General features: G+C 44.8%; 1 protein-coding gene across 2 annotated transcripts; it reads right to left on the bottom strand.

Annotated features, from left to right (window-relative positions):
- Positions 1-25697, bottom strand: TIGAR (TP53 induced glycolysis regulatory phosphatase). Of its 2 annotated transcripts, XM_090043894.1 has the most exons (7): positions 25593-25682; positions 22237-22282; positions 20882-20919; positions 12207-12328; positions 6775-6852; positions 3155-3265; positions 1-1619 (listed from the first exon to the last, which is right to left on the bottom strand). In XM_090043894.1, exons 4-7 carry the CDS (start codon positions 12267-12269, stop codon positions 1182-1184), a joined length of 690 nt encoding a protein of 229 aa, XP_089900020.1. In that variant the 5' UTR covers positions 12270-12328; positions 20882-20919; positions 22237-22282; positions 25593-25682; the 3' UTR covers positions 1-1181. The 2 variants fall into 2 exon arrangements, with proteins under 2 accessions (XP_089900020.1, XP_089900019.1); XM_090043893.1 differs by lacking the exon at positions 22237-22282 and having other exon boundaries at positions 25593-25697.
- Positions 25698-27210: the final 1513 nt, after the last annotated feature.

Here is a 27210-nt window from a genome sequence, read left to right as displayed (position 1 = left end):
GCTATGCATGAAACTTTAATAATTTTATTTGGACTTAGAATATGCAAATGAGAGTTGCTTCAAAATATGGAGACCATAAATAACAGAAGCCATATCTGAACATATACACAAATAATACAAACACTGCAGTGATGCAGGAATATAGTATATAGCCAGAAAATACAAGCAACATTTGAGCAACTACATTTCCTGAACTCTGCAAACTAACGCAATCCTAACATTCCCATTGACAGATGTCTCATCAGGAAAAAGGCTTTAATTATTGGCTACATGCAATTTAAGTGTTCCTCTACTTACCGTTATAAATAAATACTTTGTTCAATGTAATTAGCAGCAGATCAAGAAATGCTTTACTAACCTCATTCCCCACAGCAACCCTCTGAGGTAGGTATGTATCATCCCTCTATTTTACAAATGGAGAAAGGACCTGGCTGAAGGCTTAGATAGTGGCAGAACCAGGAAATCAGCCCCGAGCATGCTCTGCCCACCAGCTAATCCCTTTTCTTATACCAAGTCATTAAAACAAGAGGTTGATGCAAATTTGAAACAATTACCTACAGAACATATAAAATTCAATATTTAAATAATATAAACCATTAAAAATGCTATGTAGTACATTTAATATTGCTGACATTTGAGCTACACTTTTTACTACTCTCCTCTATTAGATGTGCATCTTGATTCAGACACACACTGTTGATTTGAAGTTTATATTTCCATTTCCAAGTTGTTTGAAGCCGTTGAGAGAAAAAATAAATAATTTTTGACAGTATATTTTTAAGTATCTGACAATACCTGCAACCCTTTTATGGTAAGAAGATACTGAAAACTATGCACTGTAAAAATAACTATCTAAGCATCTGAACAGTAATGTCATCAAATTTATGCTCATAAAGAGTGCTTGCTATTTTTACATGCTAGCTTTTATTATCAGCCACTGCAGCAATGTATATTGTATATATTTATGAAGACAGCAGCTAACTGTAGTTCTTTAGACTCAATACAGTGCCAGTAACAGAATTCAAGTCAACACAATTAACTAATAAGGCCAGTTTATCAAGTACAATATGAAGTTGATTAAAATCTACTTGTGTTTTAAAGACTGCTTTAAATCAATTTAAATTTAATTTAAAACATTAAAAATGCCATATAACACACTGAATATTGCTAACATTTTTGAGCTACACATTGCCACTGTCCACATTTACTAGATGTGCATCTTGATTAAGACAAACGCAACTGATTTCAGGTTTAATATTTCCATTTCCAAGTTTTATAATGAAGTGGCTGACTCCAGTATTAGGACTCACAGAAGAGAGCTGTGACTTTGTTAAAGTTGTTGGTAAATTGCACTCAAGCTCTGAAACAAAATAATGAATCCAGTTTCTCATGTATGCCCCATGACTCACTACCAGTATATTGACATCTAGCATTTTAGTAGCTTTGTCATTATCGGAGTTAAATTCAGGTCCATTGTAATGGTTTGTCCAAGGGAAAACTGATTTTTCTTCTAATGTTTCCAAGCCATTGCCTGCTGTATCCAGCACAACTTCCTTCTGACTTTCTTCAAGAGTGAGTTGGCACAGAAATTCAAAAAAATCTTTTGCACGTGCTCTCACCTAAGAAAAGACATTAGGAAAAAGGAATACATATGTGAAGACTGCTAAAGCACTCAAGTCCAGTGACCTGAATCACTTTTAACATCAATTTTTTTTTTAATACATAAAAAAAGTTTATATACACATCTTAGACTGAAGAACAGAAATCTGAAGCAGCTGTATCCCTAATAAACCTAGGCAGAGGGAGAAAACATTGCTGGGGGGGGCTGAGCATGAGAGTGTGTGCATGCACCTGTCCCCCAGGAAAATCTGTCATGGGGAAGGGGCTGGGCAGAGGCAGGGGCAGGAGCTGAGGTGAATGGGGCCCCAGGACAGAGTTGGGTTGTGGGACACCTGAAGCCTAGGCAGCTTATCCCCAGGCAGGGGGGCTCCCGCAGCTGTGTGCACCATGGGTGCGGTATGGGGGGCACATGCCCCCTGGATCTGTGCGCAGGATAGAGGAGGGCTGCACTTTGTGCCCCGCTGATTGGGAGCGGTACCATGCCATGTGCCTGCTGCACGTGGGGTACAGAGCACAGAGGCATCACTTGGCTCTTTAGGCAGCAAGGTACAGAGCACAGCCTGCCTTTGCCTTGAGCACAGATCCCGGGACACATGTTCCCCATGCCTCCTCCGGGGTACACGCAGTGGTAGGATCATATCTCCTGCCTCTGGATGAGCCGCCTGGGCTCCAAGAGTCCCACGACCTGGCCTGGGGCCCCATTCACCTCAGCCCCTGACTTTGTCCCACTCTCTCCTGCAATGTGGGGGCCTCAATCTCCCCCAACCCCTCCCCAAGCCCCTTCCCCTTCGGAGTATGCTGCAACTTGCCTGGATGCTATGCTGGGCAGTAATCCACATGCCAGGGCTGCGATTCTGGCTGCATGTCTGAGTGCGCGTGCCCCTCCCCTCCACTGCAGCAGCCCAGAGCCCACGGCCAAGCTGCCCAGAGGCCCTATCTGCTGCTCTGCATTTGGCAGGGCTAAGCCTCTTTAGTCCTGGCCTCCGCTGCCTATGCCAATAACACATACGCATAATACATAAGTCTCCAGGCAGCTGTTTCTGTAGCACATTAAAGTTGTGAATGTAAAGACTATTGTTAGAGAAAGTTTTTGCCTCTCAAACCCAAGGAGAACTGTGAAAGCAATTCCTATTAATACTGTGAAAAGGAAACAAGATCATAAGAAATACAACCCAAGACTAATATTTTAAATAAGCCGAGCCAAACCAAAGTCAGGTTTGATCTCACAGCACATGTGCTGACTGTTTAACACATGATGCTTTGTAAATTCAGCTTCTGCCAATCAAGTCCCAATCCCACTCCAAAACAGAGGCAGCACTATTTCTTGAAGCAGCATATCAAGACAAAAAGGAGTAAAATGAAGGATAGTCTTTAATGTCCAGAGGGAAAGAACAGTATGGAACCGACAAGTGCTAGCGTTGATTGGATTAAGCTTGAAGTAAAACAGCATTTGTAAAATTAGGAAATAGATGTGCCTGCACAGGTATAAAGAAGACATGGAAGATGGACTGAAGAAACAAACAGTATACCGTACTTCATCTAATGTTTCTCCCCCAGAGGGCGTGAATGAAGGACACTGCTGTCTAGCAGCTTTCGCCATTGCCTTTAGGTCACTCAGAGGCTTGCCTTCTGCAACACCATATTTCTGCAAAAGGCCATTTACAGAAAATTATTTAGTTGAATATTAAGGGAAGGAAAAGTAAATACAACTTCAAGCTTTAACTTCACTTAAAAATTCAGTTCCTCCATTTCCCTTTTGACCCAGGAAAGTAAGTTTAAGCTAGTATTCTTGGTCTGGGTCTTTAAAGTCTAACTCTTAGTCCTTCATTTAGTATACTTTCTCCCTTTCCCTCCCCCACTTAACTAAGATATACTGAAAGAGCTAAAATTTGGTACATTTATACAGGGAATTATTTAAAAAACTGAATTCTGCACAATTATCCTCTTAGTCATTTGAAAATTAGTTACAAAATTCACAAAATAGATCCACTTGGAAAGCTATTTATTATAATTATTATAATTGGAGCACTAACCGTTGAAAATAACTTCTAGATTTCCCAAGAAAATAACCCATGCAAAACTATTTCAGTGGCTGACAAATACTTTTTTTCCTTAACTAGAAAAAGATCTAAGTTAAAAATACTTAAAGAAATATGCAGTTTTTGTTTTTATTGGATTGGAGAACATGTAACATTTTCAGTGAAGTGCTTGAGATAAGTCCCAAATCAAAGTCTTGTGGCAAAAATAGACTGAAGCTTACGTAGGTTCCCCTCAATTTAATTATGGGGAACCAAAATGCATATTTTAAAGCAATCTGTAGGATTTCTAGTGCACTTTACATATAGAGGCATGTACACTGTAATGCACATCCTATATACTGCTCATATGCATATAGCACCTTGTTAATTTATGAACTTTTTTGAACATAGATCATGAATAATTCACTCTGGAGGCATTAACACCCTATCCCATGTTACTGACAATAAATAAATACAAATATTTAAGTGAAGTATAGGTTTAGTCCTTTATTAGCATGGATGTCCTTTATTAGCATGAACCCCTGGCACGGCTTTACAAGCACTTGTGGTGCTAGAGGACTGGAAGAGGGCCAACGTGGTTCCCATTTTCAAAAAAGGGAGGAAGGTGGACCCGGGGAACTACAGGCCCGTTAGTCTTACCTTGATCCTGGGTAAGCTGTTTGAGAGAATTATTCTGGCACATGTCCACGAGGGGCCAGCAGAGGAGATTATGCTTAGGGGCAACCGACATGGGTTCATTAGAGGCAGGTCCTGTCAGACCAACCTAGTGGCCTTCTATGACCAGGTCACAAAATCCTTAGACGCAGGGGTAGCAGTGGACGTAGTCTTTCCGGACTTTAGGAAGGTCTTTGACACTGTCTCTCACCCTGTTCTCATTAAAAAACTAGGGGACTGTGGTGTTGACACCTACACAGTCAAATGGGTCGCTAACTGGCTGGAGGGCCACACCCAGACAGCGGTGGTGGATGGGTCATTTTCGACCTGGAGCGATGTGGGCAGTGGGGTTCCACAGGGCTCGGTCCTTGGGCCCGCACTGTTCAACATCTTCATCAGTGACTTGGACGAGGGGGTAAAAAGCACCCTGTTCAAATTTGCTGATGACACTAAAATGGGGGGGGATGCGGGCACGCTAGAAGGGAGAAATAGGTTGCAATCAGACCTAGACAGGTTACAGGGGTGGATGGATGGGAACAGGATGGGTTTCAACAGTGACAAGTGCAAGGTGCTGCACCTGGGAAGAACCAGCAGCATACCTACAGGCTGGGGAACTCCCTTTCATCAGTGCAGAGGCAGAAAAGGATCTTGGAGTCATCACTGATGCCAAGATGAACATGGGCTGGCAGTGTGGGGATGCAGTCAGGAAGGCCGACCGCACTTTGTCATGCAGCCATAGATGCATCTCAAACAGGTCCAAGGAGGTAATACTCCCCCTCTATGTGACACTGGTCAGGCCGCAGCTGGAGTACGGCATCCAGTTCTGGGCGCCGCACTTCAAGAGGGATGTGGACAACATGACGAGGGTCCAGAGGAGGGCCACTCGCGTAACTGGGGTCAGCAGGGCAGGCCCTATAAGGAGAGGCTACGGTACCTGAACCTGTTCAGCCTCCACAAGAGAAGGCTGAGGGGGGATCTAGTGGCCTGTTACAAACTACCCAGAGGGGACCAGCAGGCATAGGGGAAGTCCCTATTCCTCCATGCACTACCAGGAGTGACTAGGAATAACGGTCACAAGCTGGTAGAGGGTAGATTTAGGCTAGATATTAGGAGGTGCTACTTCACTGTCAGGGCAGCTAGGATCTGGAACCAACTGCCAAGCGAAGTGTTGCTGGCTCCTACCCTGGGGGTCTTTAAGAGGAGGCTAGACGAACACTTTGCTGGGGTCGTTTGATCCCAGTACTTTTTCCTGCCAGGGCAGGGGGTCAGACTTGATGATCTGCTCAGTTCCCTTCCGATCCTACTAACTATGAAACTATGAAAATTAAAATGCTGCAGGTCTGCTTTGTATTTAGAAAAAAAATGAACAGAGATACTTTATAATTAGAAAAATGCATAGCTGGACCTCTTACACAAATCCCTGCTTGCCAGTTTACATAATCACTGCTCAATTATGTCTCAATATGTAAATTACAAATATGGAAATCCAAGCCATTAGCCACCATAACTAATTTATTCCTGTAATCAGAAATGAAATTGTTTGCTAACAAAGGCACTTCAGCACTTTACTTTCTTCAGCTGAAGTAGAAAAGCTCAAAAGTGCTAAGGTAAATTCCCCAAAAGGAATCAAGGCTCTACAGCTGATGAAAGTCAATTCTTATAGACTACATTTAAAAAAAAAATCCACTGTTTCATTTCCCTCCTTCCTTTCATTCCTTCCCTCCTGAAGGGTTTTTTACTAGAAGAGCCAACAAAGTAACATATGCAGAACTCTGCCTATGCCAATCGACTTTTAAGACAAAATTACATTCTGGTCATTTAGGAGACAAGTGTTGCCGATTTCTATGGAAAAAAGATGATGAGGAAAACAAAGAATGAGGGAGGGAGGGAGGGAAAAGAATGAGGAAGTGGCACAAATTTGTTTAAACAAACTGTTTACCTATTGGCAGTCCGCCATCCTTTTTTGTTTTTGTTGTGTTTATTTCCTCATTTAAAATTAAGCTGAATGTGTCAGGATAGCAACTTGAGGGCACTTCCTGTTAACACAGTGACAACCATAACCTGGGTTAAAAAATGCCTTGGATTCAGTTTATTTACTTCAATACACAGTTTTGCTCATACAGCAGGCAAAATTATGTACTTGGGCAGACTAGAAAGGTTAATCGGGTACACAGGTTATCCCACAGCAAGGTGATAGTTTCTGCATCAGTCCATATACCAGGTGATAATGAAATAAGTGACAGGTCCAATCAAATTCTCTTTGCATGAAACCAGAAAGCACTGGAACAAATGGAATTCCTTGTACAGCCAAGGACAGAATTTGGTCCTTGATAATTATAGAAGTGGCGTAAGAAGCCTACCTAAGCATTCAGAAAGGAATGCCCAATCTTTCTGTTTAAGCGGCTAGATACATTTTCAAAGTGTTCGATTTAAAAACAAGAACTCCTATTTCTGTACTTACCCGCTCTCGAAGCCTTGCATCATACTTTATTACAATATCTTTGCAAAACTTATTCTTTCCTGTAATTGCAGCTGCAGTCTGGAAAGCAAACATACAGTAGTATAAAACAAGAGCTAGTTGCCTTACAATAAACAAAACATCACAAAGAGCACATCTGTGAATCTCACTACTGGTGCACATGTAACCCAAGCACACAAGACTGCATCCTTTTTGCAGTAGTGTGTGCTAGGGCTACACATGCTTTCCTCACACTCAAATTAAGTCAAGTTAACAGTGGCAAGCAATTACAGCTAATGATACATAGTTACTGTTTCTGCAGCCACAATTACCTCACACTGGGTACATCTACATGAGCAATTAGAGCCACGCAATAAACTGTGGTGCAGTTCACACCAGAGTCAGTTGCTTCCAGGCAGTGTTTACACATGTGCCCAGGACCACAGGACACTGAGCCAGGGTGAAGAAGTCCTGGGCCGGCAGGGAGCCTGGTGGGGTAGAAGCTAGAGTGCAGGCCTAGCTGACAGGCAACCCTCACACTAGCACACGTGTTTTCTGCCACAGTGTGCTACACGTGTGTTTGAATGCACGCAAGTACTCTGCCATAAGATAATACTATTTTACAACAGAATTAATTAATCTACTGTGCCCTAATACCAGCACTTGTAGACTGTGATGCTTTACTGTGGAGCTAATTAGTCTAATCCACAGTAAAGCGCACATGTAGATGTACCCACCGAGTGAAAATGGAACCAGGACACTTTACACCTTAATGAAACAGAAGTGAGCTGCCTGGTTCAGTTTTCACATACATGGCTTAACTGTAAGCATGCACCAGCTGTTCCACAACAAATTCAGGTCATCATTAACTCACTCTCCTTTGATTATTTCTTTACGTTTTTATTAACAAGATATGGATAATGTTTATTTCAAGTGATTTGCTGATTTCCTAAGCATCATACAGGACATCTGTGGCAGAGACAGAAATGAATCTAGTGCTTGAGGACACCATATTCTTTCTTATGAACTCTTGCCTCACATAACATATGTTTTCAGCTTCTGCAATAAATGAAGCAGAGGCTCCCAGTGACAAATTGCTCCTTCATTACATTGCTCTGATGCAACCCCAGGCCAGGTCTATCTAAACTTAAGAGAAAGAGGCAAGGGTCTTAAGGGGAAAAAAAAGATGCGATCATGGAATTCAAGATAGCATTTTGTATGCTTTGATCTTTTGGCTCTACTCTTAGATTGTTTAAATACAAGGGTTGTTTCGTGTTGGGGTTTCTTTTGGTGGAGGCGCGGAGGAGGGGTTGTATGCAATTCTGTAGGCTTTAAAAAGCGAATAAAAACCCAAATTCCACTGCATGTCATCATATTGTCATCCACATCCTTCTCCAACAGGGGTGGAACTTCAGATCAACTACACAAATCTCTGCCTTTTGAGCTAACCAATTTACAAATGGCAGTAACAGGATGCCATTTTCTTTATGGAGCAACACTAGAGGAGTATGTTGTTGACAGCAGTGAGATTGTGAGACTCAGAAATCTTAGATTTTATTCCAGGCTCAGGATAAGAGGGCTCTAGTGGACCTGCATACCTCTGCCCATTCCCTATGACACTTCTTCCCACATGCACCACCCTCTGCAATTTATCCCAATCCAGAACCTGTTTTTCTTTACCTGGCTCCTTTTCCAAATCCCATCCTCTTGTCCACCTACTCTCAGTCTCTTCCCCTTCCAAGCTTGCTGTCTAACTCCCACTTTGTCCTTCTGCCCTCAATATCCCATAACAATTTCCTTGCCCAGCCCTCATCTGTCTCCCTTCTCCAGCTTCCTAGTTCCTATTGTTAGCCTCCAGTTTCAGGAAGTCGCAGTGTCTCTCACCCAGTCAACTGTCCCCCAGTTTCACCCTGCCCAGTACCTTAATACTACTTCTTTCTGCCTCCACTGACTCAGTCCAACCATTTCCATGGTATACATTTGTCCAGACAGGAAATTTCTCTCCCCAGTATTCAATATCCAGTATCCACCTACTCCTTTCTTCCTCCCTAGTCTCACTTACCCCTTCTGTATTCAAATCAGATAGCTTCTTCAACACTGCCTGGATGCCAATAGTGAATGATTGAGAGTTTGTGAACACACAGTAAAGACAGGTCCCCTGATCTCAACTGCAGTGGCCCAAAATACCCTGGATGGCAGCAGGTAGGAGAAGCCAATACAGGAAAAGCTTAATTTTGCCACTGAAGCCTTTGGTGGGAGACCACTCAGTTTTTTGCTGAGGAAAGTGAACTTGCATTCCTCATACCTTAGGAATAGCAAGGTGATGGAGCACACTCAAGAAAGATATTTTACAGAGATCCTGGCACATGCTAACTGCAGCTTTTCAAAGGTTTTTAAACGTGGCCAACATTTGGGTTTATTTACAAAAAGAATGCCAACAGGCATTTCCCTCTAGTAAAAACTCCTTACTCCCAAATTTCAAGTCCCTGCTCTAAAACATGGAAGTGCCAGACCTTCTCGGAGGTTTTGGGGTTTTTTTTTTAGCAAAAACAAACCAAAACAAAAAACCTGAAAACCTTCACATTTCCCCAATTCCATTCTGAAATGGATGAACTTTTCAAAAAACAAAAAAAATCAGCTTGTGACAGTCATCTGGTGAGGAAAAAATCAGTTCAAATGGTTATGTCTGCCAATCAAAACCATTACAAATAAACACCAGAGTATTTAGTATTTACACACATATGACAGCTGCACCCTTGATTACTACCTCAACATTTTGAAAAACAGGTCATTTGTGTTATGATCACATCCAAATTTCCAAAGAAACATTTCCCTCCATCCCCTGCCTTTACAAGAGATGTTTCTCTTAAAAGTTGTGATTTCTTGAAAAGATGGAGGGCACCCAGATGGGAAACCCATAACACAAGGTGTAGCAGTTTCACTTTGCATTAAGTCTTGTCTACAAAATTGTACAGATGAAGACATGGAGACAAATGTTTGAACACAAAATTACAGGTTGTGTTTAGTCATGGTACTTCCTCAGTATTTATTCAGGGTGCATGTAATGGGGGCACCTGCTCTCTTGGAACCAAATTTTCAGGAAAACAAAAATCACAGCTGTTATGCAAGTAAATGGTATTTTACAGAAAGAGGTATTAGCCCAAGTATGATTTATAAAGAATATTCTGCAAAAGGGCTGAATATATAATTGTTAGAAGAGTATTTGGAATTTCAATTAGAGACTGAAATATTTTTTTAAATGAGACTTGATCTTTCTTTCTAAAGTCTGTAAGAAGTATAAATATACAGGTTATGATGCACGTGGAATGCAATGTGCCATTCCTTTGCATATCTGACCCTCCCCTGCTACATACACACATGCTTGCTTTTTAAACGCTTTCCAAGGCAGAGGGAAGATAGGTAAAAAAGGTGAGTTCACTAGGAGTGCCACACACAAAAGGCTTACAAATCATGCCTAACTATTTTAAACAAATTCTTATGCTGAATGATATTTTGGGTGTGCTCTTAAGATATGAGCACAAGTTTTCTTTGCCGCTATTCATACAAGTAATAATCCTGCCACCCAGACTGAACATAGCAATAGTCCAAGTGTTAACTGCTAGTCAATAAAACTAAGGATGGTATAACCTAGTCTTGACTATCTCTATCCTTGACCTGTAGACTAAAAGCATTACTATGTTCCTTGGCACTAAAACCAACAGGGCTAAACTGGGGTCCTCTGATCTCCAAACAACTGGCATACATAATACTGCTCATGTGGTTTCTCCCCTTGTCCAATTATGTTTCCAACTCTGGTCTTGTGGGTAGATAAATACGCAAGTCCAGGAAGAATTTGTTTTACTTCTGTTAAAGTTTACTCTGAAACAATTAATTACAAAACCATGATCCTGTGAAAAATCTTAGCACTGGACCAAGAACTTATCCCTCTAGCACCATGGTCAGTTCTGTCAACCAAGGACATTCTTTACAAGTGTTTGCCAATTAGATATCTAGCTTATGACAAGTTTCATCTAGTTTATGTTTATCTAAAATCCCTAGGCGAATATAACATATAACCATATTACACAAGGTAAAACGAAGCAATCTTATAGTCTATTTCCTGTATTCACTGCCAAAGAAGGAAGTTACTAGTAAATTGCTTTAATATTGTGCGTGAGTGCTTATCCCATGTTGCCCTCAAATTTGCATTTCAATTTCTTACAGATGGTCAAACATTTATTGCCTTGTTAAATAACTAAGCATTAAAGTTAAGATTGGTGGATTTATGCAGTCCTACCCCACACCCCCTTTCTCTTTTAATACACTCTAATGCACATTAGCCCTTTTTTAGTCATTCAGGAATTCAGCGTATATCCTATAGGTTCTAAATGGCAATCAGCAGTAAACCCTCTCTGTTGGATCCTTTTTATAACAGAGTGAACTTTGTTGGGTCCTACACTCTTAATAACTTCATATTATCTAGGTAATGTTAACCACTGAATATCCTTTTAACCATATTTAGTGAAGTGGAAGAATCAGGATTAAGCAAAAGATGATAAACGCAGATTCTGATGTTTAAAGGGTAGGTTTAAAGCTAAAACAAAAGTCAGCTCTTGGAAGTGTTACAAAATCACCATTAGATATTGTGTCAGACTTCTCAGCTACCAGTATGAGTTAATGTCAAGGTACCACCAGCACCAAACCACAGGTATATACAATTACAAAAAAAAGTGGCAGGCAGTTGATAGGACAACACTGTACAATGTGTATTAAAGATACAACTCACAGTCAACAAGTGTTAACTCAGAGCTATTCAAGTTTTGTGCTCTTCTGAGAAGAGCCCAAGGTCTATATCTACCCTAACACTTAATTCTAAGCTTATTGTCTCCTTCACAATTGTTGTTGTATTATTTCAGGCCGCCTCCACCTGTAAGAGTAATTTAGTTGGGCTTCTGACCTATTTGACTAGAAAAACAGACATTGACCAGAAGCCAGAAGGTTGATACTGCTTATTTCAGTTATATGTTCTGAGATAAGAAATCTTGCATGCCTTGGTCTGTCTTGATATATTGCCCTGTGCACAGATGGTTTGTTTAAGTAAACTTCCTAAATGTCTGTGTAATTTACTATCGTTTTGTTTCTTCAAGGTCATATTTTTTCTCTTTCTCTGTCTTAAGTATAAATATGCTTGTAAACTTAGAGAGTGCAAGAAATCCTTTGAAACAGACAAGTGGGTGATTCCCTTTGCTGTATAGAATTCTCCCCGTGATCACAGTATAGCCCTCAATAAAGAAAAGCTGGCTCTGTCAGTTCTGATTCAACCACAATGCAAAGTTTGATTTCTTCCACACACCCCAGCAAAAAATTGCTTAAATAAATAAACTACCAAATAGTGACATTCACATTTGCTTTCAAATGCCTCAAAAAGTACTTGCCTGCTTTGCCCGAAGAAGATCACTTGAGAAGACATGACTAAACTTCACGTTACTGAGAAACATACCAGCAGCATCTGCTTGTCTGAAACCAGTTGCAGAAAGGGGCTCATCAATACCCTGACCTACAAAACAAGAAGTTCCCAAACGCTTCAAGCATGGGTTTTAGTTGATTTACCATTTATAGCATCCAGAGCACACAGGCAGGACAGGAGCCCTGCTATACCATACCCAGTCTCCCATGACTCAGAAACTCAAAATTCAACAAACATCATGTAAATTAAGTAGAAAAGAACAGCGTGCGTTAAAACTCCAGGAGCAAAGACAAGAAGTTTTTTCTAGTGCTACTTCTGCTTGTAGAGCTATCAAAAGAAATGTACATACATTCAGGCCACCTGTAGCATCAAAAAGTACAGCATACCTGCCACCAGTCAGGCAGATCTGTGACGTCTATAATGGTGCATGAGGGAGAGCTGGCTCCTTGACAGTCCTTGGTAAGCTGCTGTTCTCCTCTGCTCTGCCAAATATCTGATTTGTGTAGTGGCAGCCATGGCTATCAAGCACAGGCTCCTTCACCAGCATCTATTTTGTAGTGCTACAAATGAATATGTCCAAGGCTTACAGCTTATTTATGTATGCAAGAATTAAACACACATGCAGAGCAACAATTACTAGCAAGTAAAATTTCAATCACTAGTAAGTTGACTGTTGACTCCATGATGAACATGAGTTGTCAATGTGATGAAGCAGTTGGCAGAGCCAATTGCACCTTGTCATGCATCCGTTGGTGCTTCACAAACAGGCCAGGGAAGTGATTCTCCTCCTCTATGCGGCACTGGTCAGACCACAGCTGGAGTACTGTGTCTAGTTCTGGATGCCGCAGTTCAAGCGGGATGCGGGCAACCTGGATGGGGTCCAGAGAAGGGCCACTCACCTGATTAGAGGCCTGCAGGGAAGGCCCTATGAGGAAAGGCTAAGGGACCTTAACCTCTTCAGCCTCTCCAAGGAAAGGCTGAGAGGTGACCTTGTGGCAGTGTACAAATTCATAAGGAGGGGGGAGCAACATGAAGTAGGTGAGGACCTGTTCACAAGGGCACCCCTTGGAATGACAAGGAACAATGGCCATAAGCTACCGGAGAGATGGTTTAGGCTAGACATTAGGAGAAAGTTCTTCACGGTCAGGGTTGCCAGAGTCTGGAAAGGGCTCCCAAGGGAAGTGGTGCTAGCCCCATCCTTGGGGGTCTTCAAGAGGAGACTGGACAGGCACCTGGCTGGGATCACATGACCCTAGAGTTGGTGACTCTTTGCTTGCCTGCCAGGGCAGGGGGGGTCAGACTGGATGGCCCACTGAGGTCCCTTCTGACTCTATAAATTTTCTTCTTTTTTAATTTTGGCTGGGGGAATACCTCTATGCCACCATTTTTGAAGATTTTTAACACCATTTTTCCTTGTATATCCTGTATACCAGAGGTTCCCAATTTTTTTCTTATTGCGTATCCCCCTCCAGATTTATCAGCTGCCTGTATACCCCACCCACATATTATAACCCTTTAAATGTCAATATTATAATGAAAATTAAATCCACCATTACACAATTTCTCCTGTGTATCCCTAGAGAGGTCTTGTGTACTCCCAGAGGTATGTGTATCACAGTTTGGGAACCTCTGCTTTAAACATTATACACTTTAGACCAGGGCTGTCCAAATCATAGCCAGCAGGGTAAATCTGGCCCCAAGGGGAGAAAATGCAGCTCCTGGGTGACTACCCAGCTGCTGCTCCCTCTCATCACTCTTGCTGCTGCAGTGACAGCTGGGATCTCCAGGCTCTTCTCCCAACCTCCAGCTTCCTGCCCCTGCTTCTGGGGACAGGGTAGGTCAGGGCAGCACGAAGGCACTATACCCACAGCAGGAAAAAATGGAAGTTGCCCACATGGCGAAAGAGGGGAACTGGTTTGCCCACGTTGCGTGTGCAGCCAAAAGGGAGGTGGCACTGCTTTGCAGGGGAGCCACACTGCTTACACTGGGCATGTGGTAGGCCACTTGTACCACCCACACAGTTGAAAGGAAGCTGGGCTGCTTGTGGGACTGGTGGGGGAATAACCTGGGGAGGGGGATACCTGCTGGATGTGTGGCCTGGATATCTGAGGGTTGTGGGGCATGCAGGCTCTCATTGTCCAGAAGTTCAACAGCCCTGTACTAGACTTCCTTTAATCAATTCCCAGTTTGCCTAGGAGTTTAATAGTGATGCCTGCCCTCCTCCACCACAACTGACTCTTATGAATGGGAAGAAAAGGTATATCCTGAAAAAAGGTACCAGGTCTGTAATGTCTGGAGAATCTGCAAGGCACCCAGTGACTGGGAGAAATTTAAGTCATTTAAACCTTGACTGCTATTCTCAGAGGCAGGGATGGACGCTTGTTTTTTTGATCCTCTCACATTAAAGGTAAGTAGGTAAGCTGTGATATAGAGGTGCTGTTAACCCCATAACATCTCCAAAATCCATCCCTTGGGCTCTTATAGACAGACAAAACAGCACAAGAGACTGAAGTTTAACCACAGTTTGCTTATTAGGCCCGAAGTCTCAATTAGCCGTCTCCTACAACTACAGTTCACAGATTTCATAGACATTAGGACTGGAAGGGACCTTGGAAGATCGAGTCCAGCTCCCCGCCCAAAGGGCAGGAAGTCAGCTGGGGTCATAGTATCCCAGCAAGATAAGCATCCAATTTACTCTTGATGGTGTTCAATGTAGGTGCTTGAACCACCTCCGATCGCAGGCTGTTCCAGACCTTGGGGCTCGGACAGTAAAGAAATTCTTCGTTATGTCCAGCCTGAAATGGTCTTGCAGTAGTTTATAACTGTTCAACGTCGTCATCCCTTGGGGTGCTCTGGTGAACAAACGCTCCCCCAGATACTGGTGGTCACCCCTGTTAAACTTAAAGGTGGCCATCTGATCACCCCTGACCCTGCGTTTTTCCAGGCTAAAGAGCCCCATGGCTCTCAGCCTGTCATCGTTTTCCTGACCTCTGATCATGCGTGTGGCTCTTCTCTGGACTTTCTCAAGCTTCTTCACATCCTTTTTGAATTGTGGAGCCCAAAACTGGATGCAGTACTCAAGCTGCGACCTCACCAAGGCTGAGTACAAGGGGAGAATGACGTCCTGGGATTTGCTTGAGAAGCATCTATGGATGCAAGCCAGCGTTTTGGTCGCTTTACTAGCTGCAGCATCACATTGCAAGCTCATGTTCATCTTGTGGTCAATGATGACCCCCAAGTCTCTTTCTTTTGCAGCCTGTAGCACTGCCGAGCCTATAAGAATGCTGCAGGTTTTGCCTCCCAAGGCAGAGAACCTTGCATTTTTCAGTGTTAAACACCATCAGGTTCTTGTCCGCCCATTTGCTGAGCCTGTCCAGGTCAGCCTGGATCACCCGTCTGTCTTCAGAGTTTGCCCCAGAGTTTGGTGCCATCGATGAACTTGGCCAGTCCACTTCTGACTCCAATGTCCACATCATTAATGAAGATGTTGAACAATATGGGTCCAAGGACAGAGCCTTGGGGGACCCCTACTGGTCCCAGGGCACCATGACGATTGACTTCCGTCAATTACCACCCTCTGGGTCCGACCACAGAGCCAATTTCCCAGCCAGTGGATCGTGGTGGACCCAAGGCCACACTTGGCCAGTTTCGCCAAGAGGTGATCATGAGATTCCAGATTGAAGGCTTTTTTGAAGTCAAGATATATGACATCAATCTCTTCTCCCTTGTCCAGGTGATAGGTCACCTGGTCATACAAGGAAATGAGATTGGTCAAGCAAGACCTACCCACTGGCTATCCCTCAGGATGTTGGCGTCGGCCAGTCCATTAAGGATGGCCTCTTTAATAAACTTTTCTAAGACCTTCCCCGGGACAGAAGTCAGGCTGATGGGCCTATGGTTAGCCGGATCTACTTTCCTCCCTTTCTTGAAGGTAGGCACCACATTGGTCTTCTTCCAGTCTTCGGGCACTACACCAGAGCACCAGGAGTTCTCAAAGATCCATGCCAGGGGCTGGGCTATGATGCTAGCCAGCTCCTTGAGTACCCTGAAGTGTAGATTGTCAGGGCCGGCTGACCTGAAGGTATCCAGCCTCTCAAAGTGTTCTTTCATGAGGTCAGCATTAATGGAGGGCAGGGGATCTCTCTCACTAGGACCTCCCTGTCCCATGGTGGGCATGGGCATCCTATGGGACTGATGAAAGACTGATGCAAAGTACTCATTTAATAGGTTGGCTTTTTCCTGGGTGTTAGTTGTCAGCTGTCCCATCTGGTTCAGCAGGTGTCTAATGTTTCCCTTGCTTTTCTTCCGGCTCCCCACATATCTGAAAAAGCACTTTTTATTGTCCTTGATGCTCTAAGCTAGTTGGAGTTCAGTTGCAGCCTTGGCTTTCCTGCTTTGCTCCCTGCAGGACCGGACCAGTGCAGAATAATCCTCCTTGGAGGTGAATCCCATCCTCTATCCTTTGTAGGCCTTTCTTTTTACCCTCAGGAGGTCTGCTAGGTCCCTGGAGGGCCAGGGGGGCTGCTGTGCCCTCTTGCTGCCTTTCCTCCGAGATGGAATAGACTTAGCTTGTGCATTGAGGATTGCCCCCTTGAGGAGCAACCACTCTTCTTAAACTCCCCTCTCCCTGGGGTCCCGGTCCCTTAGGGCCTCACTGACAAGCCTCCTGAACTTGTTAAAGTCGGCTTTCCTGAAGTCAAGGACTTCAGTGTTGCTGACTGACTTGCCAGCTTCATGGCGGATGGTGAAGGTGATCAGCTCATGGTTTCTGTCACCCAGCTTCCCATTGATAACTAGGTCACCAATTAGGTCATCCCCAGTAGCCAGTATCAGGTCGAGCAGCGCTTTACCTTTTGTTGGCCTGTAGACTTCTTGAGTCAGGTAGAGGTCATCCACGCACAACAGCAAGCTTTGCAATCACTCAGATTTTGCTGAATGATCCTCCCACAAGATGTCCGGGTAATTGAAGTCACCCATAACAACCATGGACCTGGAGCATGTGGCCTCAGTCAGTTCCTGGGCGAACTCCTTGTCAAGCTCAGGACTTTGGGTGGGAGGTCTGTAGTAGACTCCCACCATTGTGTCCCCTGTGCCATGTTCCCCATAGATTTTAACCTAGAGTGTCTCCAGTCGTCCACCCTGGTCGCCAACATCAGCTTGCAGGGATGCGTAGCTTTCCCTAACATAGAGGGCTACACCCCCACCCCTTTTATCTACTTGATCCCTCCTGTACAAGGTATAGCCATCTATACCCGTGGTCCAGTCATGGGTGGAGTCCCACCAGGTCTCTGTTATCCCTATGACGTCATAATTATTTACATTAAGCAGGAGGACGAGCTCCTCCTGCTCATTCCCCAAGCTCCTGGCATTTGTGTACAGGCAGGCAAGTGTCCCCTTGGGGACTCTTGCCTTGCCCACAGATTGTACCAGGGCTGGGGCAGGGGTGGGCTCCCTTAAGTGCCTTGGCCTGTTGGCTTTGCAAGGGCTGCTCAGCAGGCCAGCAGTGGCAGTAGTCCCCCCATCCCTCAGCGGGCTTAGTTTAAAGCCTGGTGGAGCAGGTCAGCCAGTCTGACTGAGAAGAGCCTCCTCCCCTGGGGAGAGAGGTGGAGGCCATCTCTTCCCAGCAGCTCACTGCCTTTCTCACCAATGAGTGGGCTGTGGTCAGGGAAGCAAAAGCCTTCCCAATGACACCAGTGCTGCAGTCTTTGGTTCACTACCTGGATCCTCCCCTCCCTCCTCAACCTGTATCCCGAGACTGGGAGGATCGATGAGAACACCACCTGTGCCCCCAGACCCTTTAGCCCTGGTCCCAAATCTCTGTAGTGCCTCATGACCCAGCTGGGAGCGCTCTGCGCTGTGTCATTGGTGCCCACATGAATAAGGAGCATGGGATAGTGGTCTGGAGTTGCCTAGGGATCTTCTCCGCAATGTCTTGGATGCGGACCCCTGGGAAGCAGCAGACTTCCCAGTCTAAGGGGTCAGGGCGGCAGATTACCCCCTCAGTTCCCCTCAGGATGGAGTCTCCCACAACAAACACTTTACATTTTGTCTTGGGGAGAGCGGAGGCAGTAGCTGCAGTTGAGCCTGTGATGCCTGTGGGAGCTGGCAACTCAGCAGGCTCTGCTGGAGCAGCAAGAGGTGCGTACCTGTTGCTAAGGTCCGGCAGGACAGGGGCCTTGGTGCAGCGGGCCTTAGGGCCCTTGACCACCTTGGTCCACGCCCCTGACTGGACAGAATGAGAGGTCCCGGAGTCCTCCCTTGTCCTGGAGGGAGACCCTCTGCCTCCCAAGGGAGAAAGGCATAGCAGTAGGAGTCAATCTCCTGCTCGCAGTCCCTGATGGCATGCAGTCTCTGGACTGTGGCCTGGAGCTCCTGCAGCTGGCGCGCCAGAGACCCCAGTAGGGAGCAGACCCCCCACAAGGGAAGGTAGCCATGCTCCCGGGCCCAGAGCTTGAAAAAGGGACAGGCAGCCCCCGCAGCTGAGAGCCAGGGGCTCCGTCTGTGTGGAGCCTGGAATCATAGGCTCCGTCTAGGTGGCCGTCTCTGAGGTGCCAGAGAGGAGGGCTGCAGACCCCGAGGGGACCCTCGGGGAGCAGCGCATGCCCATCCATGACATGCTGCTGGTGGGCTGGCTATGGCTAGGACTATCTACCTTGAGGGGCTCACAGGCGGGGCCTCAGGCCCTCCCGTGCACCCTCCCATGCGAACTCCACGCTAACTCACGTGCCGGCAAATAAACGTGCCTGTTCGCGTGGCTCCCTGGGGGGCTGGGCAAAGTAGGGGCCTGGCTCTTACTCAGCTGCCTCCTCCCACTTTCTAGGGGTTAACCCCCTCCCACCATGGGCCCCGCTTACCTCCAGCTGTGCTGGGGGACGGCAGGGGGCTCTGTGGCTGCTGGGGGGGTCTCTGGGGGGCTTCGGGGGAGCGGGAGCACAGCAGGCTTTCACCCACGCATCTCTCGCCGCTCCCAGAGCCTAACTGCTGCTCTCGGAGCCTAACCCCAGTTTTAAAACTTTTAAAACTTTTCTTTCTAGAAGTACATACATACAGCAGGAGTAGTAATACCCAATTCCAATCAGATAACCTTAAAAAGGCAGAGCTACCATTATGTGAAAGCAATTTAAAGCTGATCATGTACGGGATTTTTCAGTGTATGTAGCATTAAATAGTGGACATTTAAACCACAGCTGACAACAACTTCACATGCAATTGCGAATACTCTGCACTTCTATAAATAGAGACCCCAATATCTCAGGTTGTACACCTGCACAAACACAAAATAAGTAGACATTGGTGTAAAGAGACTTGTCCAGAGCTTTGGGACAGAAGTAGGCATAGGATCCAATTTTCTAAGAGAGGCTTCCTTGATCACAAGGCCATCCTCTCTCTTTCTGCACTTGTCCATCTCACTCATTATATACCTCCCACTTTGTACAACAACCCCATCCAACTTTTCATTCCAGTTTTCCCCTCCTCCCCAGTTCTTCTCTAGCCAGCAACACTCCCCTTATCTGAGTCTTGGTTTCCCCTATAACAAATCCCATTCCTGGTTCTTTCCCAGTCAGTTCTAGTCTTCAAGATACTAGTCACTCTGGTTCCTCATCTGATCTCAGAATTCTCCACTATCTTTGTATACTTCTTGTCCCAATCTACCCCCTCTGCTGAAGTTTTCCCCACCCCTGGTTTTCTTCTCTTTCCAGTCAGGCCACTTCCACTTTCACTACGCCAGCACAGGGAACACTGAGAGCAGAGACTCTCCTGCTTTCATTTTCAGTGCTATAGCAGCCTGTGGGAAAAGTCCTGTCCAACAAGTTCAATAGAGATGGAATATTCTTAGAATTTAGCTGCCAGCTACTATCAAGCTTCTACAAAGCATGTGATGTGATTTTTCAAGTCTGGAACCATGGTCAGTGTTGCCTGTGGAAAAAAAATCCTAACACCAAAGTCACATCTCCCTGCCAAATTCTAAGCCATGCCCCAGGCATAGAGGCTAAAGCTTCAGAGAAAAAAAAATTTTTTTTTTATATATAAACAAAACACGTCACATTTTGCTGAAATACTTCCTGAGAAACAGTTCAACTGGACCTCCAGTAGTATTAAGAAAAAAAAAAAGCCTGAGGCAATCAGGCAATCATCCAGTACAGCAAACCAGTATGAACAGCTCAAGTTTGGCTATGTTAGAATCTACAGAATACATAGTCTTATAAGGAAGTACAAGGCAACCCGAAACTGTGGATGTTGCTACTAGCTCCTCCTATAATTAAGTAGTTTAAACTCCAAGACATGTTGTAACTGAAAAAGACACGTTCTAATGTTCTTGATGGTACCAAAAACTATTCCACTCTGAACTGGACATCTTGTAGGCATAAGCCCCCCCCCAAAAAAAAAACAAACAAAACTAGCATGGGACAGGCAGGCATCCAGCGTGGAAAACCATTACAAACAAACACTAACGTTTTAAAGTCTGTATAAGTTAAAGCTACACTCCTAGCCTAGGTAAGGATTCTTATTATGAGCATTCTTTGATAAAAAAGGGAAAGTGCTGATAATAGTTCAGCAATTAACTATAGGACATCTTATCATGCAGAGGAATGTAATTTTAAAACTTAGCAAACTAACAGTGAGAGTATGATTGACACTAACCTTGAAGTATCTTGTCTTTGTTGTATCTTGTTTCTCCACTGAAAGACAGAAATGTTTTTGCTTTAGAAGTAAGTCTATACAAGGCTCCAAAGATTCAGCAGGGGGGCAAGGCAGCACACAAAAGCAGTAAAAAAAAAAGAAGGTACCAGTTCTGTATACTCTCCTCCGAAATAGAGTATTTCATTCCATTCTGAGTACCGCACTGACAGAAAGAAAAAACTGGAGGAAATTAAAAGACTGACTAAAATAATGCAGACTGATTTATAAGGAAAGATTAAACAGCTACACTTGGCCACCTGACAAGAGGATAAGTAGGGTGAGGAATGGGAAGAGGCTTAAGTCTACAAATAATTAAAAGGTATGAAGATCAAAGTGGGAAAAGAATTAAGAGTGGTACAAGAGGTGGAGGAATATAAATAAAATGAGAAAAAAAATATCAAGGATATATGCCTGGTAGCAGAACTACAGGCCCCAAAGCCTGGATCACTGGCAGTATGTATTGAGAATAATTTGTGGACAATATTCTTTTTGAACAGAAAGTCTTTTCAATGTACTATTTCTACAGTTCTACCTTTGGATGAATGCTTACTGCAATTTGTGAGTTTGCATCACTGCAATATAGAAGACTTTATTCAAGAGTACAAATAAAGGCCCCAGTGCAGCAAAAACACACCTAAGCTTGGTGACTCCTCACATGAATAAAAGGACATTTTGCTACGTATTTGCAAAATTAAGGCCAAACATATCACTGACTTGGCAAATGAAGAACCACTGGCAATACTATAAAACAGGTTTTCAAACTGATCCACAGAGAGATGGCTGGTCATGACAAGCAGGTTCTTCCCCTTCTATAAATGTCATTAAAAGCCAACTAAAATACAAAATAGTATCTGAGAAAATGATGAACACAGAATTTTAAACACACTCCAAGTCAGTCTAAATCTACCCCCTAAAGCGTACGATAAAGTTCCTAAAGACTATTATGGAATCCAAATATGGCTAATAAAGACTGCTTTAGGAAACCCCACCTTCAGATTTTTCACTTTTCTAAAAAGAAAAAGATTCAGCTTGGCTTATTTTCCAACTGACCTAGAAGTAGGAAAAAAATGATGCCCGAATCACGAAATCAGCAGATTCAGATCATTAAGAATAAATTATAAGATACCGTTTTAGTTGCACAGTGCAGGCATTAAACTCTTAAGCGGAAGGAAAGAAATGAGCAAAGTATTTGTAAAGAATATAATTAATAAATGACTACTGACAACTACCTATGATAATCTAAGTCACAGAAATTTAGGGCCAACATTTACTTTTGGATTCTACGCGCGCGCGTGCACACACACACACATACACACCAAAAAACTATTCACGGTGTTCAGAAGTCTTCAAGATCCACTGTAACTGAAAGATAAAAGCTAAGGCTATACATTATGACAGTTTCTGATATCAATGCTTGTTTTAATATTACCCAGTACTATCCTTTTCCTAAATGAACACTCTTATCTCTGCCAAAGTCAAGAGTGCTTTTGGCAGGAGGAAGACCTTACGCCCAACTGCTTACAGTCTACAAATAGCCTTAAGTAACTGCACACGCAACAGGGCACTTCAAGCAACATAACAAAACCTACTGATATAATTTGTCATCTGTATTTTGGTAAACCATTCAGATAAAGAAAACTTCAAATGCCTAGTCAGATTTAATTAAGTAGTATATCATGGAAGCAATTTTTTGGATCAGGTCAAGTGTTTCCCAGAGTGTTTACTTCAGTTGTTTCAAGAGACATTGTATAAACAAAAAAATAGTGTTATGCTTTCTTCAAGAGTTAAGTTAAAATACTCTAAAAGCTGTTTAAAACTACCACGTGTCAGTTTTGTATATCACAACATTTTACTTCGAGTAGCATGTTGTAAGTTCTGTAGATACTTCTGAATACAGCCATTTCCAGCAGCGTTATATTAAAATTTAAGTGTGTTATAATACAAAACAGAAAAAATTTCAGTGAGAACTGAAAAAGTCTTTAGAATGCAAGCATATACATTTGATTTCCCCAAAGCATTTGGCAAAGGAAAGAACTCCATGGAAGGCATCCCAAACTTTTAGAAGTTGCTCAGAGGAGGAGCCAAAATGCAGCTGTGTGTAAGGTTGCATTGCTGCTTTGCCCTTTTTTTTTTCAGTACATGCCTTTACTTTTAAGGCTGACTTTATGGGTTAAGTGTACAGTTGCAACAATGATTTATGAACCTGGATGACTAGGAAGACCTTATATGATGCTTTCAAATGCAGACTCCCTTGCAAAACTGAAAATTTACTGAAAGATACAGACAGATACTCTATTTTATGGTAGCTGCCCAAGGCAATCAGGCCTTATAATTTTGTGAGTCTGAATACATTCTGGTGCTATTCTGGAAAGAAGATGGGCCAAAGCCCAGCAAGTAGAACTATGTCTTCCCCCTCCCTCACCCGGTGATGGGGGCCTGTAAGGGCACATCACTGATTTCTTGCGACAACTCAAAGACAAATCAGAGATGGGAATGAGGGTGGGGACACTGAGCAGAGCACACCACACACGGCTCACAGGGTCCGGACTCAAGGCAGTCAGGCTTCCAGCAAGCATTAGCATCACCATCAGCTGGGCAAAGCTGTGGGAGAGTGAGTGAAGAACCAACTAAGAAACAGAGGTCTCCAACTGCGTGAGCTAAAGGTGTTGATGTGGTTTCATACTCCTCTCTGTGCACTGCCATGTTACAAAAGCAAGACCTATGCTAAGCTCTGGGCAACTGTATGCTTCATTCTGTTTTAAGCGCGTAACTCAGTCACCGTCCTGCCAGGCTGGGAGGCAGGGGAAAGGAGGATGAGAAGTTCTGCACCTCTGAGGAGACGAGCACGACTCCTCCCCTGGGCCCCAGCTGCTTCTAGCCTGGCAGGGAGATGAATTCCCTCTACATCCAAGGGCTTCTAGCCCTTTGGAGCACCAGATGCTGGGGGCTCCCACAAAAGCCTGTGGGCTCCTGCTGGATGTGGCAAGGCCAGAATGGTGATATTTGTGGGGTCTGACGGCCACAGCTCATCATGTCACCCTGGGCTTCATTAATTTAAATTTAAAAATAAATAATTGTATAATTTAATTTGACATTTTTTAAATTTAAACATTTCATTTGATTCTGAAGACTTCTTTAAGGGCTCCAATAAAAGCCTGTGGGCTCCTGTTGCACGTTGCAATGCCAGAATCATGAGATCCACAGGGTCTGATCAGCGCAGCTCTTCACACCACCCTGGGCTTCATTCATTTATTTTTGTTTTCATTTAAAAAATTTAAATTATTTTTTATATAATTTGACATTTTTTAATTTAAACATTTAATTTCATTCTGGAGACTTCTTTAAGAAACCTGCCCCAGAGGAGGGAGCCCAGAGCTTCCCGAAGTACCGGCCGGTTCCTTTTTGGGTTCTGAGCCATGCCCATGGGGCCTGGGCTAAAGACAGAGCCACAAGGCAGCACTGCCAGGTCTTAAATATGAAATTATCATATTGGAAGGTCAAAGTTATTGTATTTGTACATTGAAAAATATACACTAACTATGCAAATAAGTAGTCTTATTTACTTATATTGCTCACTGTAGGTCTCTAGTGAGTGAGAACAGGGTCAAGTTGAAGCATTTCTTTATTTCGAGGCAAGCACTCACAAAAAAGTACTGACAGGCCTCTTATGGGCTAAGATTGAGCATAGGAAGCATCTGAAATCCCAGATGATGGAGGATGCTTGTCTGTAGTATCTTAGGGCAGCAGTTCTCAACCTTTTTTGTACCCAGACCCATTTGTGAACATCAATGGACAGTCCCCACCCAGTGTCCCCCACCACCAGGCCCCCAGTGTGTGGGACAGGGGCTGGGTGTGTAGGCATGGAGGGCTGCAAGCCAGAGTTTCCTACTTTTTTTCCTTTAAGGGAAAGTCCATGTTTCAAGTTTGTTCGCAACTCTTTCACAGATTCTTGTGACCCAGAAACACTGCCTTAGAGCATCCAAATCCCAAGACCTCCTAGCTTGGACCTGCATGTGAAGTGCTTGCCAACAGATCTGGGAGCACCTGCAGGCCCAGGTGGGAGCCTGGGATAGAGGATGCTCGCTGGCCGGCTGTAGCACCACACGCCGGGTTTAAAATGACCGAGCTCTGCCTGGCCAATCCGTGCGGTTTTGGGGCCCATTAAGTCCTGCTCAATTGATCCAACTTGGCTGTTTTGACCTGGAACACAAGATATATTAATTTAAAAAACCCCAAACCCATTCAGGCTGACACTGCATCAATGAGCTGCCGTTTTTCAGTTGGTCTAATAAAAGGTATCACCTCCGAACCGAGGGTTTTAAGAGTTTCGCATTTCTCTTATCCGTGTTCCACGCTGTTATTGATCATACAAGGGCTGAAATGCTCGCACACACGCGCTAACGGCCGGGCACTTGGCAGAGGCCACTCAGCGCCGCCTCCCGTCACCTCGCTTCAACTTGGGGCAAAGGGCAACACAGCGGCCGCAGCGGCCACGTCACGCCCCGCCCCCTATTTCCCCTCGAGGCGGCACAGAGGGCGGGGCCAGGGGCGGCTCCACACCGGGGCCGAGGGTGGGGGGGCCACAGAGGTACGCGCGAGGGCGGGGGTGGGGCGAGAATGTAGGTGGGGGGGAAGGGTGCCGTCACTGTCACCGCCGCCCGCCCGCACTCACTGCCGGACGAGGGTCAGCGCGAACCGAGCCATGACGTCGCCACCTCCCGCGTGTGCGCACGCATCCAGCTTCCTTTCCCACCAGAGTGCCCTGCAGTGCCTTGCCCCTTTCGATGACGTCAGCGCCGCCTCCAGCGACTGCTGCCTGGCGCCACGAGGAGCCCGGCTCGGACTGCACACGCGCGCCAGTCCGCCCCCATCCCCCCCCCCGCCAGCTGGGGCGGAGGTAGTGGGCGATGCTCGGCCTTGAGCCGCGCTGTGTGTAGCGATCGGAACGGGTAGCAGGGCTTCTTCCCCCCGCCCCACCCGCAGCCTGCACGTTTAAAAGCGCTTCGGTCATGTCTTTCTCCCCTCAAAAAAGCGCCCCCACTCATTTGCACGTGTTAAGCCCCGTGCCCCGGACTTGTGGAAGCTCCTGCGGCCACATCCAGCCCTTCATATCTTTTGCGCGGGAAACAGCTGTCACCTGCTTGGGGCCACGTGCTTCTTGTCCCTCCCGGTCCAATAAAAGACATCACATCTACCCAAAGAAGCTTGCCTGCCTGCCTACGTCCTTAGATCGACAGGGTTACAACCAAAAACCTGCTCCCCCGCGGGAGCTAGTCCCGGAGCCTGTGGAAGCAGTTTGGGTGGGGATGAGGGGAAAGATGGCTCCTGCCAACTGGCAGCCCTGGCAGAGAGAGCAGTGATTGGACCCACTTTCCTCCCTCAGCCTCTCTCAGGCATAAAAACTACGTTTTTCTTGAGGCTACACCAGATGTTGGAAACGTGCCTGGGGTTTTTGTGTCTCCAAAAGGGTGATTAGCCTCCCAAAATATGAGTCTCCCCCCAAAAATTGTGGGACTGGCTTAAAAATTAGTAGTAGTTTTTCAAATAGTTCATTCACAGCCCTTTTTCCTTGGTTTATTTTTAGAGGAGACCTTAGCATGCATGTTATCCCCACTCCAAGCTCTTCTTCACACTGAGGAGAGAATTTATTTTTTTTCATAAACAAAACTAAGGGTAGCTTATATGATGACAATATCTGGGGCTTTAATACATATACCACGACAGGAGAACTTAGCAGTGGGGCAAAGAGGGTATCACGATCAATTTAAGCAAGCAAGTGAAACTTGAACATGTTTGGGGCCTGACCCTTCTTTCTGTGTGGAAAATTCACAGGGCTGTCATAGGAAGATCTAGATATTGAACATTTACAGAGTAAGGCCAGTGTATTTGAAGTAAAACTGACAAAAAAATTGACATTCAAGACCATGAGCTAAATTAACTCTACTACTCTACTTTCTCCCCCAGGAGTTGTCCCATTGAGTCAGTGCTGAAGTTTATGTGGGAGGACACTGCTGCTGGGCCAGAGGAAGTACAAAAATGAAGCAAAGAAACAAAATAAATTACTGCTGACTGTATAAAATACCTTTTTACTGTTCATGTAAGCATGTACATCAATGTTGGAGCATGTCCGTATACTGCATCCAACTGGAGGGCCTAGTGGCAACGTGGTGCAGCTACTGGTGGTAGGGTAGCGCCTATAAAATACCACAATGTTGCAACCTCCAGAGTAAGGTGAGTACCCGGCACCTCAAAACCCTAGCCCCCACTGCCTTGTGGATACTCCTTGCTTG

The sequence above is a fragment of the Crocodylus siamensis genome, chromosome 4 (genome assembly GCF_052110815.1).
Source record: "Crocodylus siamensis isolate JL-2025a chromosome 4, ASM5211081v1, whole genome shotgun sequence".
NCBI classification, from domain to species: Eukaryota; Metazoa; Chordata; order Crocodylia; family Crocodylidae; genus Crocodylus; species Crocodylus siamensis.
This window is presented reverse-complemented; position numbering and strand designations above follow the sequence as displayed.

What these genes read in the sequence shown, in the direction of transcription:
- TIGAR (XM_090043893.1), bottom strand. Translation starts at nt 25,624, where the DNA reads ATGGCTCGGTTCGCGCTGACCCTCGTCCGGCA. An exon ending in GCGCTGACCCTCGTCCGGCA is followed by an intron (nt 20,920 to 25,592) that starts GTGAGTGCGGGC and finishes TCTGTCTTTCAG; the next exon opens with TGGAGAAACAAGATACAACA. An exon ending in CAAAGACAAGATACTTCAAG is followed by an intron (nt 12,329 to 20,881) that starts GTTAGTGTCAAT and finishes CTTGTTTTGTAG; the next exon opens with GTCAGGGTATTGATGAGCCC.